The sequence below is a fragment of the Oncorhynchus keta genome, chromosome 19 (genome assembly GCF_023373465.1).
Source record: "Oncorhynchus keta strain PuntledgeMale-10-30-2019 chromosome 19, Oket_V2, whole genome shotgun sequence".
In the NCBI taxonomy this organism is placed as follows: domain Eukaryota; kingdom Metazoa; phylum Chordata; class Actinopteri; order Salmoniformes; family Salmonidae; genus Oncorhynchus; species Oncorhynchus keta.
Genome location: NC_068439.1, coordinates 18,864,829 through 18,881,827, shown reverse-complemented (window position 1 = coordinate 18,881,827; position 16,999 = coordinate 18,864,829). Strand labels below are relative to the sequence as shown.

Below are 16,999 nucleotides of genomic sequence, written 5' to 3'. Positions count from 1 at the left end.
TTACACTGCTGCTTCAGTGTCATAATGTTAAAATAAGTGAGTGAAATGAATACCTGAAACATGTGGCGAAATTAAACCAAAAGGTGAGATGTGATTGTGAATAGTTTATGGCCCTGTTTCTGACTAACATTCACAAAGTTGAATAGAGATCCTGGTATTGAATATAGATCCTGGTATTGAATAGAGATCCTGGTATTGAATAGAGATCCTGGTATTGAATAGAGATCCTGGTTTTGAATAGAGATCCTGGTATTGAATAGAGATCCTGGTATTGAATAGAGATCCTGGTATTGAATAGAGATCCTGGTATTGAATAGAGATCCTGGTATTGAATAGAAATCTTGGTTTTGAATAGAGATCCTGGTTTTGAATAGAGATCCTGGTTTTGAATAGAGATCCTGGTTTTGAATAGAGATCTTGGTTTTGAATAGAGATCCTGGTTTTGAATAGAGATCCTGGTATTGAATACAAATCTTGGTTTTGAATAGAGATCCTGGTTTTGAATAGAGATCCTGGTATTGCCATTGAAACGCCTCCAACCTGAATGTGTTTTTCCACTTCAAGTGCTGGATGAGAATCTCCATTGCGAAGAATCCAGATATCTCATTCACGCGCACACACACACAGTACAACTGGGTACCTTCTGTCAGTTTCTGATTATGAATCATCATTCCATTCCTCCTTTCAGTCATCCTCCTCTTCTTCTTTCTTTCCTCCTGCTCTTCATGTTATCTGAGCTCTCTCTCTCCGTCTGTTTGGTTAACTTCTCCTCTCATACTTCCCCAGCTTCTTGGGATCCTTGCTGGGCATGCACCAGTCATCTGCCTCATTGCTCGTCTGGTAATGCCTTATGGCTGACTGGTTGTAAACAGGAAGTCTTTCCACAGACTCTGAGGACAAGGCCTGTTAATGAAGCACCGAGTAGAGTGGTAGGTTAGGTTATATAAGTACAAGGCCTGTTAATGAAGCACCGAGTAGAGTGGTATGTTAGGTTATACATGTACAAGGCCTGTTAATGGAGCACAGAGTGAAGTGGTAGGTTAGGTTATATAAGTACAAGGCCTGGTAATGGAGCACAGAGTGGAGTGGTAAGTTAGATGATGAGGATATGGCTCTATCACAAGCTGGTCACATGAGGAGTCTTCCATCATGACCCACATTCAGATGCATCAGATGGAAGTTATTTAAGCGGGTAATGGATTTACATGAGCATTGGGTACTAGGTAATAGGACAGAGTGAGCTTACATTATAACTCTGTGAGCCATACTGTTGCACGTGAACCAATATTGAAAACACCATCATTGTTTAGATGTAGAACAAGACAACAAGTTAAGGCTGTTGAACTAATAAATTCCATGCGTAGAAGTATTACCTTCAGGTAGATGACAGCTGACGTCCCATATCCCTCCATGGAGTAGAGCTGCAGGTCTCCCTGGAAGTACTTGGCATAGAGACGGGAGATGGGAAGACCATAGCCAAAACCAGCCTACAGAGAACCAGAGCAAGGGACACAAAGAGTTAAACTCACTCTGAACAATCACAGTACAGTAGTAGACAAGAACTCAGTTACACTTTTAACCCAGGGCAATAAATGAACAGTCCAGTCCAGTTTGTAATTCTGATTATTTACAACCGTGTTGTAACTGTTGGCTCACAGATTACATTTTAGTCAGTATAGACTTGGTTGCGGTTTACATTTTAGCTGAGATAAAATAAACAGCAGGCGCTTGATTCAATTGAAAGATAAATGTCTCTCTAACATGTGACCAAACTGCCAAAGTCATAGGCTTAAATCAAGTTATACAGACTATTAAACTACACTGCCAGTAGTTTAGGTTAATTGTATACATTGTATACAGTGCATTCGGAAAGTATTCAGACCCCTTCCCCTACACATTTTGTTACGTTACAGCCGTATTCTAAAATTGATTAAATGTACTAATCAATCTACACACAATAATAATGACAAAGCGAAAACAGGTTTTTTGAAATAAAAAACATAAATACTTTATTTACATAAGTATTCAGACCCTTTGCTATGAGACTTGAAATTGAGCTCCGGTGCATCCTGTTTCCATTGATCATCCTTGAGATGTTTCTACAACTTGATTGGAGTTCACCTGTGGTAAATTCAATTGATTGGACATGATTTGGAAAGGCAAACACCTGTCTGTCTATATAAGGTCCCATAGTTGAAAGTGCATGTCAGAGCAAAAAGGAAGCAATGAGATCGAAGGAATTGTCCGTAGAGCTCCGAGACAGGATTGTGTTGAGGCACAGATCTGGGGAAGAGTACCAAAACATTTCTGCAGGATTGACGGTCCGCAAGAACACAGTGGCCTCTATCATTCTTAAATGGAAGAAGTTTAGAACCACCAAGACTCTTCCTAGAGCTAGCCGCCCGGCCAAACTGAGAAATCAGGGAGGTGACCAAGAACCTGATAGTCACTCTGACAGAGCTCCAGAGTTCTTCTGTGGAGATGGGAGAACCTTCCAGAAGGACAACCAGCTCTGCAGCACTCCAACAATCAGGCCTTTATGGTAGTTGCCATACAGAAGCCACTCCTCAATAAAAGGTACATGACAGCCTGCTTGGAGTTTTCCAAAAGCAACCTCAGACCATGAGAAACAAGATTTTCTGGTCTGATGAAACCAAGATCGAACTCTTTGGCCTGAATACCAAGAGTCACATCTGGAGGAAATTTGGCACCATCCCTACGGTGAAGCATGGTGGTGGCAACATCATGCTTTGGAGATATTTCTCAGCAACAGGGACTGGGATACTCGTCAGGATCAAGAGAAAGATGAACGAAGCAAAGTAGAGAGAGATCCTTGATGAAAACCTGCTCCACAGCGCTCAGGACATCAGACTGGGGCGAAGACAATGTAGGATCTGTTTCGGGACAAGTCTCTGAATGTCCTTGAGTGGCCTGAAAATAGCTGTGCAGCGATACTCCCCATCCAACCTGGCAGAGCATGAGAGGATCTGCAGAGAAGAATGGGAGAAAATCCCCAAATACAGGTGTGCTAAGCTCATAGCGCCATACCCAAGAAGACTCGAGGCTGTAATCGCTGCCAAAGGTGGTTCAACAAAGGACTGAGTAAAGGGTCTGGAGTGGTAGGTTAGGTTATATGACGGTGTGTAAGTGTATTCCATGTGTAACACTGTGTTGTTGTTTGTGTCGGAATGCTTTGCTTCATCTTGGCCAGGTCTCAGTTGTAAATGAGAACTTGTTCTCAACTAACTTTAAATAAAGGTTAAATAAAAAATACATTAAAAAATGCCTGTTGATGGACCACAGAGTGGAGTAGTAAGCTAGGTTATGAGGACTGGGCTCTATCACAAGCTGGTCACATGATGAATCTTCCCACATTCAGATGCATCAGATGGATGTTATTTAAGTGGGTATTATGTGTAGATTGATGACGGAAAAAATGATTTAATACATTTTAGAATAAGCCTGTAACGTAACAAAATGTGGAAAAAGTCAAGCTCTGAATACTCTGAATACTTTCCGAATGCACTATTCAACTATATAGTTTAAATGGCACCAGGACAGGGTGTTACCAGTGGTGCATTGCGGCTGTTGTCAATATCGACGGGGCTGGGGGCGGTGGAGTACATGTAACTGAACAAACGCTCTATCTTCCTCAGGGGAACTCCGCCTCCTCGATCTGATATCTAGAAACAACAACAACAACGTTACAGATCTGATCCACTCTCGGTTCTAGCCGATCTTCCTGTTGTCTCCCCAAATATCATATTAGGACCTAGGAGGAAATCTATAGTAATACTGTACGTACTCATAGACAAATATACACATTCAACTGTCCACACTAGGCATCTATGTCCCATGTTGTTATTTCCAACCTGCATGTGTGGAAGGATGTTGGATGTGCATGCACAACCTTTTGTATGCTGGGAATGTAATGTGTCATGCCTCATTGTGATGGTGGATGGTTAATACTCTCTGAGCCTGTGTTTACCTTGATTGTTAGGTCCTCACTGCCCAGTGAGACTCGGACTTTGACCGGCGGGAGATGCAGGGCCATTTCATGAGTCTCCACTGTTGCTCTCATGGCGTTCTGGAAACAAAACAAACATTGCTTGAGAAAATGACAAAGTAATATGAATCAAATTGAGGTCATATAAATAAGTGACATAATAAGGACATGTTTGGTGTACCTTGAAGAGCTCAAACAGCATGTGGTAGAGATGGGAAGGAACATAGACAATACGAAGAGGCTGGTCAGGACCTTTGGCTGAGGAACACTGAGCATTACTCCAAATGACTCCAAACATGACTTAGACTTATTGAAAATGTATAACATACACAACTGAGAATAGAAGTTACTAGAAACCAAAAGTAACTTTCACATCGTATTGCAAATGCATAACATGCACAACTCAACTCAATAACCACTATCAAATTCAGAATTTACTCTTCTGCCAACCTAATCTCGTTACCAGCCACTTCTGATAGCCAGGGCCCAGTTTTTTAAAACGTATCGTCTATATCGGATAGGATTCAATGCATATAAATATAATGGGAGTCCCCATTCAAGTCAACAATTTATTCCTTCTATTCATTCTATTTTTATGCATTTAATCCTATTCGATAGGGGAAATCCAGACAGATGACTTGGAAAAACTGGGCCCTGGGGACAAGGCTACTACCAACCAAGCCCATGAACAGACCTTGTTTTCCTTTTTTATGGCTCATTTAACATGGTGACTATTAAATAGCTGAATTTGGGTGAACTGAGGTTTATTCTTAAGAGTTGGACTTCCCTGAGAGAAATCTGCCCGGCGACAAGACTGAGCATGTAGCAAGGGTCATGTTGCTGTTCTGTTCCACTGCTGTTGACTGGAGACAGATAAACTGGTGGGGATTGATTTGGTGCACATTGACCAAAGGAAAGCTATGATGAATCATTCATTCTAATGTGACTGTTCAACACCCCAATGTAATGTATTGGATGTAGGTGATGCTATTTTATGGCTGGGATGTATGTTTGAGCACCAAATGACATCTGGATTTGATCTAGTTTAGGCAAAGATGATTATTTGTCATGGTGCTATTGGCTATTATCCTGTTCATGCGACACATATAACCTACACAGGGGCGATACACAGGTATACATTCAATACTTATTGATTTCTATGTAACTGACATGTATGAATGAATGGTTCTCTGTAGACATGGCTGCCTGTGGTTCAAAGTCTGTGTGCCTCAGATACAGAAAACACAATCTCTGAACACCATTAAATATCTCTGAACAACACTTACACAGTCTAGCCTGTGCAAACAAAAACACACACTTAGCAAATTGCACCCCAAATTGAGTAGACAAAGAGGAATTGAATGCGAGATCAAGAATACCCAACCCACTCGCAGATAAAAAAACTTAACTAGCCAATACTCAAATGACTCACAATGCAAATATGACCTTGCATATTGTTTCTGTTAACCTAATCTTACATTTAATTGTTGGTCATTTAGCAGACTCTCTTATCCAGAGCAATTTACAGGAGCAATTAGGGTTAAGTGCCTTGCACAAGAGCACATCAACAGATTTTTCACCTAGTTGGCTTGGGGATTCGGACCAGCGACCTTTAGGTAACTGGGCCGACGCTCTTAACTGCTAGGATACCAACCCCCACTTGCTTCCCAAATTTGACTATTTTGGAAATAGGAGAACTAGAAACAGCTTCAAGATACGTAGAATGTATGCACACATGACTGTAAGTCGCTTTGGATAAAAGCGTCTGCTAAATGGCATATATTATTATTATTATATATTATTAAGATTTTCTGGCCATTCTCCTTTCGATTGGCACAATACAAAATGTGACTGCATAATGTTGTATCAAACAGACCTGACTCCAAATAGTATTTGAAAGATTTCAAATACGTTGTGCATTTGATTGAGCCCATCAGCAGTGCCAGCTGGGCTGGTTTATACTTCTGGGACTATTCTATTGGATCAATTGAGCCAGGCAAGCTCAACCAAGAGCAGCTACTAAAGCTCAATCAAGAGCAGCTAAAGTATTTGAAGGGAAACAAATACGACCTGAACCAAGGTCTGTAACCCTGTATAGAATGCGATTTACCGTTGACTTGTGTGAGGTCAATCTCTGGCGAGGTCAGGTAGTACTGTTCACAGAGCATCTTGGAGCTATCAAAGGCATCTGGGAACAGACAGACAAAACAAGACTAGGACTGTAGTACACTGACATTCAATCTAGTTACCATAACAACTAAATGTAATAACCGTTACAAAAGTAGAATAATAAACTAGACAAAATGACATGTAGCAACAGGGACAGGTGGAGAACCGTCTGTCTCTGTATCCATTTAAAAATTATTACGTTTACACACATCTTCTACTGTGTTTAAAATGACGGGAGAATTTATATTCTGTGCAGATCTCAAGGTGAAAAGGTTGCCTGGCTACCAATCCACATCGCTCTGGCCCAACGCCACGCCCACTAACGTTTTCCTCTCCAAGAGGAGTCTGGATTCTCCCTCCTTTGCAGCTTCTTCTTCAAACCGTTCTGATTGGTCACAGAAACTGATGGGTTGGGCCAGAGCCGGCCTACACTAATCGTGAATTATGTTATTTTGATGTCAGCTCAAACGACTTCTAGGATGACATGTTCAGACATGTTCACAACCACCTACTGTAGCAGTGAGAAAGATGGTGAGATTACTCCTGTAAATCAAGCTTGTTATCTCGGGACTAAGTATAGTGTGTGGTTGTGTGGCATGTTGTAGCTGATGAGGGACAGCACCTTTTACCACCTCCGTCACGTCGCAGTCAGGGTCGATGGTGCCAATGTGCTTGGGATGGGCGGGGTTGGCGCTTCCATCAAAGATGAGAGCTGAATAGATACATGAAACTCATGTGGTAATAACCACACCTGGATGCTGATTCAAAAACACATCACAATGGTACTTTTGAGTATGGTATACAGTGCATTCGGAAAGTATTCAGACCCCTTCACATTTTCCACATTTTGTTAGGTTACAGACTTATTCTAAAATTGCTTAAAATATATATATTAAAAAAATCGAAATAAATACCCCATAATGACAAAGCGAAAACAAATGCATTGCATAAGTGTCATGGTTCCTCCGGGTACCAGAGGGCGGCAGAGACGCCCCTAGAGACTTTGTTTGTTACCCAGGTGTTTCTTTGTATTTCATTATTGCTTCCCCTTTAAGAGAGGTGTTTTCTGTTCCCTTTTGTTAGCTCATGGATTTAGTTTATTGTATGTCTCCCCCGTGTAGATTGAGTACTAGTGTTTATTGTTTTGGTTTTTGAGTTTCCTGTATTGTTCTGTTTATTTTTTCCAAGTAAAGTCTTTACGTTTCCTCAGGTCGCCGTTTCCTGGTCTGGTTCATTCTCTGTTCTTGGGTTCAACATTACCACATTACAATAAGTATTGAGACCCTTTGCTATGAGACTCGAAATTGAGCTCAGGTGCATCCTGTTTCCATTGATCATCCTTGAGATGTTTCTACAACTTGATTGGAGTCCACCTGTGCTAAATTCAATTGATGTGACATGATATGGAAAGACAGACACAGTTGAAGTCGAAGGAATTGTCCGTATGGCTCCGAAACAGGATTGTGCCGAGGCACAGATCTGGGGAAGGGTACCAAAAATGGTCTACAGCATTAAGGTCCCCAAGAACACAGTGGCCTCTATCATTCTTAAATGGAAGAAGTTTGAAACCACCAAGACTCTTCCTAGAGCTAGCCAAACTGAGCAATCAGGGGAGAAGGGCCTTGTTCAGGGAGGTGACCAAGAACCCGATGGTCACCCTGACAGAGCTCCAGACTTCTTCTGTGGAGATGGGAGAACCTTCCAGAAGGACAACCATCTCTGCAACACACTACCAATCAGGTCTTTAAGGTAGAGTGGCCAGATGGAATCCACTCCTCTCTGAAAGGCACGACAGCCCGCTTGGAATTTGCCAAAAGGACTCTCAGACCGTGAGAAACAAGATTCTCTGGTCTGATGAAACTAATATTGAACTCTTTGGCCTGAATGCCAAGCGTCAAATCTGGAGGAAACCTGGCACCATCCCTAAGGTGAGGCATGGTGGTGGCAGCATCATGCTGTGGGGATGTTTTTCAGCAGCAGGGACTGGGAGACTAGTCAAGATCGAGGAAAAGATTAACAGAGCAACATAGGGAAAGATACTTGATGAAAACCTGCTCCAGAGCGCTCAGGACCCAAGACAACAACCCTAAGCACACAGCCAAGTCAACGCAGGATTGGCTTCGGGACAAGTATCTTAATGTCTTTGAGTGGCCCAGCCAGAGCCCGGACTTGAACCCGATTGAACATCTCTGGAGAGACCTGAAAATAGCTGTGCAGTGATGGTCCCCATCCAACCTGACAGAGGATCTGCAGAGAAGAATGGGAGAAACTCCCCAAATACAGGTGTGCTAGGAAGACTCGAGGCTGTAATCGCTGAGTAAAGGGTCTGAATAATTAAGTAAATGTGATATTTCATTATTACATTTTTTATTTATTTCTAAAAACCTGTTTTTGCTTTGGCATTATGTGGTATTGTGTGTAGATTTACGAGGGGGAAAAAACAATTTAACCTATTTTAGAATAAGGCTGTAGCGTAAAAAGTCAAGGGGTCTGAATACTTTACGAATGCACTGTATATTAATATATTATTATAGTAGTATGGTATACACAGAGTGTACAAAACATTACACCTGCTCTTTCCATGACTAAGACTGATCAGGTGAAAGCTATGATCCCTTATTGATGTCACTTGATAAACCCACTTCAATCAGTATAGATGAAGGGGAGGAGACAGGTTAAAGGAGGCCTTGAGACAATTGAGACATGGATTGCATATGTGTGCCATTCAGAGGATGAATGGGCAAGACAAAAGATTTAAGTGCCTTTAAATGGGGTATGCCTGGCGCACCGGTTTGAGGGTGTCAAGAACATCAACACTGCTGGGTTTTTCACACTCAACAGTTTCCCGTGTGTATCAAGATAATCCACCACCCAAAGGACATCCAGCCAATTTGACATATTGGAGTCAGCATCCCTGTGGAAGGCTTTCAACACCTTATAGAGTCCATACCTCAGCTAATTGAGGCTGTTCTGAGGGAAAAGGGGGCAACTCAATATTAGGGAGATGTTCCAAATGCTTGGTACCCTCAGTGTATATTTAGTATTGTATACTGACAGTGCTGGTTCATGATCATGCGTGTGGAGATGCGGCTCATGTAGAAGCGATCCAAGAAGTACTGGACGTTCTGATTGGTCACAGGGTCGGAGCCAAAGGCATCCTTGTACTCCACCACTCCCTGTGCCATGGTGGTAACCACGTTGTTGTGGCGGTTCCTGATGTTCACCAGCGTCTCAGTGAACCTGAGGGGAGACAGGACAGGAAAGGGGTTTTAATGCTGGGTCTTAGGTTCACAACTCGGCACATTCCAACATGCTACCATGAAAGGAACCTAAGATACGTAGCTGGGTGGATAGATGTCAAACTTCATTCATTCATCATCCAGCCATCTATCTTTCCTGAATGAATGAACTATGACTCAGGTATCTAATGAGACGTGCTGAACAGTAGCAAGATAAGGCTGCTGGATGTGACCTATCTGCTGGATGTGACTGTGTGTAATTGACTTACTTCTTCAGGATCTTTTTATCATCGGGCTCTTTCTCCAGGAAGCCCACTATCTCCATCAGACTTGTTGCATACCTGTATGAATACAACACAGAAGACTGGTTAGTTTACACAGGGAAACACTAATACATCAGGCTTTATAGGGCATTCATACAGCGTATTCTTAAAGCAGCCTCCAGTATCTATGTTGCAATAGTCTATGTGCTGGGGGGCTAGGGTCAGTCTGTTATATCTGGGGTAATTCTCCTTTCTTACCTGGTGACCTGTGTGAATCTATGTATGCTCCCTCTATCTCCCTCTTCCTCCCCTCTGGAGGACCTGAGCCCTAGAACCATGCCTCAGGACTACCTGGCCTGATGACTCCTGGCTGTCCCCAGTCCACCTGGTCATGCTGCTGCTCCAGTTTCAACTGTCCTGCCTGCAGCTATGGAACCCTGACCTGTTCACCGGACGTGCTACCGTGTCCCAGACCTGCTGTTTTCAACTCTCTCTCTCTACCGCACCTGCTGTCACGACCTCTGAATGTTTGGCTATGAAAAGCCAACTGACATTTATTCCTGAGGTGCTGACCTGTTGCACCCTCTACAAGTGATTATTATTTGACGCTACTGGTCATCTATGAACGTTTGTACATCTTGAAGAACAATCTGGCCTTAATGGCCATGTACTCTTATAATCTCCACCCAGCACAGTCAGAAGAGGATTGACCACCCCTCAGTTCCTCTCTAGGTTTCTTCCTAAGTTCCTGCCTTTCTATGGAGTTTTTTCCTAGCCACCGTGCTTCTACATCTGCATTGCTTGCTGTTTGGGGTTTAAGGATGGGTTTCTGTATAAGCACTTTGTGACATCTGATGTAAAAAGGGCTTTATAAATACATTTGATTTGATAGAGCATTCATTAAGCATTTATAAGAAATGTGCTTTGAAGTGTAGCAAGAGATTTTCTTATGAATGAATGATTTCTGAAGTATCTACAAGCATAATAAAAGGTTATATTAATGCTTCATAAAATGTTTAAAGTTTCTTTCAAAGTGGGGCCGAAATAAAGGTCTTCATTGAATTCTGCCAATAGAAGCCAAAAACCAGGGCACTTCTTTCCTTCAGCTAATCACTTTGGACTGTTCCTTTCCTCGTTGACTCCTGGAGTTCCTCGTTGACTCTCTTGTAGTGACCATGGAAACCACGGGTTGTGTTTATACATGCTATAATAACTAGGGCTACTTGTGACTGGAGATAGGGTGCCATTTGGGACACGCAGACTAGGCCTATTCCCTATATAGTGCACTACTTTTGACAAGAGCCATATGGGCCCTGGTAAAAAAAAAAGTAGTGCACTAAATAGGGAATAGGGTGCCATTTGGGCCACCATGTTCCCTCCGATGTAAAAACATTCCTCACAATTTTCATCCTCTCAAAACATGAATATTCTCTCTGTACAGCAAACCCTAAATACTTCTGACCTAGTGGAAGAAGGCCTCTAAGTTAAACCAGTAAGCATTTTAGTAGCCTACTTATCAGCCTACTAGTTTGGTCAAAGGAGTCACTATTAAGGCCTGGTTAAGAGGCTGTGAAGCTGTAAGTTAAATTGTACTGACTTCAGTGATTTGCAGATAGTCAGGAAGGTAGGTGAGAGATCAGAGTGGCTGACTGTTTTCAAACCCTCTGTCCACCAATTGACCTTGAACCCTCCCACTCTACTAACACAGCTGTTGCATTGGCTACATACTTTAACAGATACATTAGGCTAACTATCTTGAATTACAAAGTTTACCTGTAACATTTGTTGATGCCAGTCACCACTACCCAAGCGAAATAAACGCCAAATCAATATTGTTGATGGAAAAAGCCACAGCCTGGATATGAAAATAGCCTCAATAGAGTAGCGATGACTGCTGTACCATGACATTGCCAATAACGTTGGCACATACAGTATGGTTCTGTACTGGTCATCTATCACAGCGGTAGTGTCCCAAATGTTACCCTATTCCAAATATAGTGCACTACTTTTGACAAGGGCCTATAAGGCAAGGGTCAAATGTAGGGCACTATGTAGGAAATAGGGTGCAATTTGGGACTAACATTTAGAGGTAGACCGACTATGATTTTTCAACGCTGATACCGATACCGATTATTGGAGGACCCAAAAAAAGCGGATACTCATTAAAATCGGCCGATTGTTTTTATTTATTTGTAATAATGACAATTACAACAATACTGAATGAACATTTATTTTAACTTAATATAAAACATCAATAAAACCAACTTAGCCTCAAATAAATAATGAAACATGTTCAATTTGGTTTAAATAATGCAAAAACAAAGTGTTGGAGAGGAATGTAAAAGTGCAATATGTGCCATGTAAGAAAGCTAACGTTGTAAGAAAGTCACCCTTGAAGCAGCGTTACCCATGCAGAGCAAGGGGAACAACCACTCCAAGTCTCAGAGCGAGTGACATTTGAAACGCTATTAGCACGCACCCCGCTAACTAGCTAGCCATTTCACATCGGTTACACCAGCCTAATCTCGAGAGTTGATAGGCTTGAAGTCATAAACAGCTCAATGCTTGAAGCACAACGAAGAGCTGCTGGTAAAACACACAAAAGTGCTGTTTGAATGAATGCTTACGAGCCTGCTGCTGCCTACCACCCTTCAGTCAGACTGCTCTATCAAATCATATAATTAGTTATAACATAATAACATACAGAAATACGAGCCTTAGGTCATTAATATGGTAGAATCCGGAAACTATCATCTCGAAAACAAGACGTTTATTCTTTCAGTGAAATACGGAATCGTTCTGTGGCATCCATTAGTCTAAATATTCCTGTTACATTGCACAACCTTCAATGTTATGTCATAATTATGTAAAATTCTGCCAAATTAGGCAGCCCAAACTGTTGCATATACCCTGACTCTGCGTGCAATGAACACAAGAGAAGTGACACAATTTCACAAGGTTAATATTGCCTGCTAACCTGGACTTCTTTTAGCTAAATATGCAGGTTGCTTCTGTGTATTGATTTTAAGAAAGGCATTGATGTTTATGGTTAGGTACACATTGGAGCAACGATACGCACTGCATCGATTATATGCAACGCAGGACACGCTAGATAAACTAGTAATATCATCAACCATGTGTCGTTAACTAGTGATTATGATTGATTGATTGTTTTTTATAAGATAAGTTTAATGCTAGCTAGCAACTTACCTTGGCTTACTGCATTCGCGTAACAGGCAGGCTCCTCGTGGAGTGCAATGTTACTAGTTAACTGTAAGGTTGCAAGATTGAATTCCCGAGCTGACAAGGTAAAAATATGTCGTTCTGCCCCTGAAACAGGCGGTTAACCCACCGTTCCTAGGCCGTCATTGAAAATAACTGACCTGCCTAGTTAAATAAAGATTAAATAAAAAGGTGTAAAAAATAAATAATAATAAATAAATAAATAAAAATCGGCCAAATCGGTGTCCAAAAATACCGATTTCCGATTGTTATGAAAACTTGAATTAGGCCCTAATTAATCGGCCATTCCAATTAATCGGTCGACCTCTACTAACAATAAGTTATTGCCCTATTTCAGAGGTCCAACTGACATGCCATTACATAGTAGTTATCTGATGGTTTTACCCATCTAGGAAATAGACAAATTAATTTCTCGAAAATGGTGAAGTAACATATCATAGATATCACTAGCACCATTTATTTTAGGAAAGTATGATGTTTCAATAAGAGAACTCAATTGCAAGTAACCATTTTTCCAAATGACAAATCCCTCTGACTGTCACTCACTCACTAATACAGACTTGATGCACATTGTCCATCATCCCAGAAAAGCTAGACTCACTCCAATTTGCATACCAACTTATCCACAGATGACGCAATCTCTATTACACTCCACAAAACCCTTCCCACCTGGACAGACAAAAGGAACACCTACGTGAGAATTAGCTTAGTCCCCTTCTGTACTCCCTGTTCACCCATGACTGCGTGGCCAAGCACGACTCCAACACCATCATTAAGTTTGCTGACGACACAACGGTGATAGGCCTTATCACTGACAACGATGCGACAGCCTATTGGGAGGAGGTCAGAAACCTGGCAGTGTAAGGCAACAACAACAACCTCTCCCTCAATGTGATCAAGACAAATGAGATGTTCGTGGACTATAGGAAAAGGAGGACAGAGCATGCCATTTTTCATTGCGGCTACATTTCTGATGACCCTGTCTCACACGGCCCCCTGTTCCACTGTGATGATACATGACAATGTTCCAGGCCACATTGTCTCTCTGTACACATATGCAGCCTACCTGACAGACAGAGACCTGAGACACAGACAGCTGGCACCCTGCCTTGTAAGCTGCAAGCTATGCACTCATACCTCTCACTGGGCCAGAGTAGTTCAGTAAGATAGTCTACATGCTGGTGTGCCCGGCAGGATAATAACATCCTACAGAGTCTGTTGGAATAGGCAATATCACCTACAGTATATGGTTGTTCAAGATAAGGCATTTATCATATATATTTCAGACTAGCACAGAGAGTAGTGCTTGAATTGGGAAGAAGCTCACCGGAACCTCAAATGTTCTACAGCTTGAGTTCCTGCACCACTTAAAGAATATTAGCTCAAAAGTGTTGTGGAGTTCCTTCACCTAAATAAAAACTGTACCGTCACCCAAAATGGGTACCGGCACCTATTTAAGTCCAATTCAAGCACTGGCAGAGAGCAATGATCAAGTTCAATAATCAATATCAACAAAGGTGAGGTGAAAGGAGTCGAGCTAGCTGATGAATACTTCAACAGAGCGAACCATTTCCTCTGGCACAACAAACAGTGAACATCAACACCATACCATCTTAATCTCTAGCCTGCAGCTCAACCCCAAGGTGAGCTAGACTGGTCCCAGATCTACAGATAACGGACATGAGGGACACAAAGTGTATTGAAAGCAGGTGCTTCCACACAGGTGTGGTTCCTGAATTAATAAAGCAATTAACATCCCATCATGCTTAGGGTCATGTATAAAAATGCTGGGCAGGCCATTGGGCACTGAATAGTTTGATGAGCATGAAAATTATGTAAACCATATGCCATGGCTGTCTCAGTCAGATCTCAACCCAACTGAACACTTATGGGAGATTCTGGAGTGGCGCCTGAGACAGCTTCCTCCACCACCATCAACAAAACACCAAATGATGATATTTATCTTGGAAAAATGGTGTCCTATCCCTCCAATAGAGTTCCAGACACTTGTAGAATATAATAGCTAATGTACCTGCTCTGTAGTAACTGTAGTGAGAGGTGGTATAACATTACTGTACCTGCTCTGTAGTAACTGTAGTGAGGGGTGGTATAACGTTACTGTACCTGCTCTGTAGTAACTGTACTAAGGGGTGGTATAACATTACTGTACCTGCTCTGTAGTAACTGTAGTGAGGGGTGGAATAACATTACTGTACCTGCTCTGTAGTAACTGTAGTGAGGGGTGTTATAACATCACTGTACCTGCTCTGTAGTAACTGTAGTGAGGGGTGGTATAACGTCACTGTACCTCCTCTGTAGTAACTGTAGTGAGGGGTGGTATAATGTTACTGTACCTGCTCTGTAGTAACTGTAGTGAGGGGTGGTATAACATTACTGTACCTGCTCTGTAGTAACTGTAGTGAGGGGTGGTATAACATTACTGTACCTGCTCTGTAGTAACTGTAGTGAGGGGTGGTATAACGTTACTGTACCTGCTCTGTAGTAACTGTAGTGAGGGGTGGTATAACATTACTGTACCTGCTCTGTAGTAACTGTAGTGAGGGGTGGAATAACATTACTGTACCTGCTCTGTAGTAACTGTAGTGAGTGGTGGTATAACTTCACTGTACCTGCTCTGTAGTAACTGTAGTGAGGGGTGGTATAACATTACTGTACCAGCTCTGTAGTAACTGTAGTGAGGGGTGTTATAACGTTACTGTACCAGCTCTGTAGTAACTGTAGTGAAGGGGTGCTGAGAAGCTTGTCAGGGAGGAAGTCAATCTCCTTCATGATGTTGGCCAGCCGGACAGGAAGCTCCTGACGAAGGAACACAAAGGACGTCTTCTCACAGGCATTGGCCGAGCCTGTAGTCACATGACAACACATCTGCGTTGTACTAATTGGGGGTATACCGTAGCAAAATGTTATGCAATGGAAAACAAGCGTTGGTTTCTCATTGGACCAGTTCAGGTAGTCCCTCCCCGTTTCAGTCCCAGAGATATCACAAGACAGGAGGTAATCCAGTACATATACTGTTGTGTAAATGTTTAAGACAATGTCAAGATCTTGAAATTATTTGTTTTGACATAATGTCATGTTTTCACCCAAGAACATGGGTCAAGTGCCATCTAAGAGTAAAGCATGAACCGGGTATTTATTTCTCCTTGATTTAATCCAAACCATCCCATCATTGGGGGTTTGATATCATTTCAAAGTATGTACATTTTGAACTACTGTACTGCAGTCATTCTCTAATATCAGGCGTCAGGATAGAAGGGAAATATAATGGGAATCCCAGTCTGGTTAGTCAGCTACATCCTTTTACAGCAGTAACATGATAAGGAAGAATAGAGCTGGAAGAATGTTAATCAAAGCTTCAGCAGAGAGTTAATCTGTGATCAGGGAGCACATACTGTACAGTACACTGGTCAGTGACAGCAGTGAATGCACCACAAACATGCTAGCTACTTTGATAAATGCAACCAGTGGTACATGTTGTTCTATGGATTCAGAATAAACGTGGACAGTATTATTGTTTAGCCGTGGTATTGACAGGACAGGGATGAAAACTTACCAAAGTCTATGAATTGTTTCATTGACAGCGGCGAGGGGGAGAACTTGGAAAACCGATCCACTAGTGCTTGTTTAGGTATGGAGCTGTTCCTTAGCAAAAATTGCGTGAACTTCATGGTTGAACAAATTCAAATTGAAGTCCCGAGACAGTCGGATTGTTGTGTCAGGCCAGGGTGCCCTTTCTTGTCATCAGCAGCAAGCTCCAGTCTCGCAGACGTTGAAGAAGCTTGCTAACGTTAGCTAGTTGACCAATGCTAGCCACCAAGGGCAATTAAAGGCGTTAATTTGACATATTCAAAACCATTTACAATGAAACACAATACATTTCCCGAACAGTGCCCAATGTATTTTCATCTCATAAACGTACAATAAACTACTTACAATATTTCAGGAATCACGAACGCTCCTCCCAAGACCGACCTCTATATTGTTAATGAAGTTTGGATTTGATTGGCATTGGCTTTGACCAATGAAAGAGCACTACGCTAGTTTTGGGGCGGGATTTT

At 42.0% G+C, this 16,999-nt stretch overlaps 1 protein-coding gene across 6 annotated transcripts; it reads right to left on the bottom strand.

Annotated features, from left to right (window-relative positions):
* Positions 1-230: 230 nt before the first annotated feature.
* LOC118397961 (pyruvate dehydrogenase (acetyl-transferring) kinase isozyme 2, mitochondrial-like) lies at positions 231-16,979 on the bottom strand. Of its 6 annotated transcripts, XM_035792833.2 has the most exons (12): positions 16,875-16,979; positions 16,495-16,747; positions 15,643-15,784; positions 9,684-9,755; positions 9,231-9,415; positions 6,798-6,887; positions 6,117-6,194; positions 4,188-4,264; positions 3,989-4,087; positions 3,570-3,683; positions 1,374-1,487; positions 231-903 (listed from the first exon to the last, which is right to left on the bottom strand). In XM_035792833.2, the coding sequence occupies exons 2-12, from the start codon at positions 16,607-16,609 to the stop codon at positions 760-762; spliced, it is 1,230 nt and encodes a 409-aa protein (XP_035648726.1). In that variant the 5' UTR covers positions 16,610-16,747; positions 16,875-16,979; the 3' UTR covers positions 231-759. The 6 variants fall into 6 exon arrangements, 3 of the variants coding, with proteins under 3 accessions (XP_035648726.1, XP_035648727.1, XP_035648728.1); XM_035792834.2 differs by lacking the exon at positions 6,798-6,887; XM_035792835.2 differs by lacking the exon at positions 16,875-16,979 and having other exon boundaries at positions 15,643-15,737; positions 16,495-16,614.
* Positions 16,980-16,999: the final 20 nt, after the last annotated feature.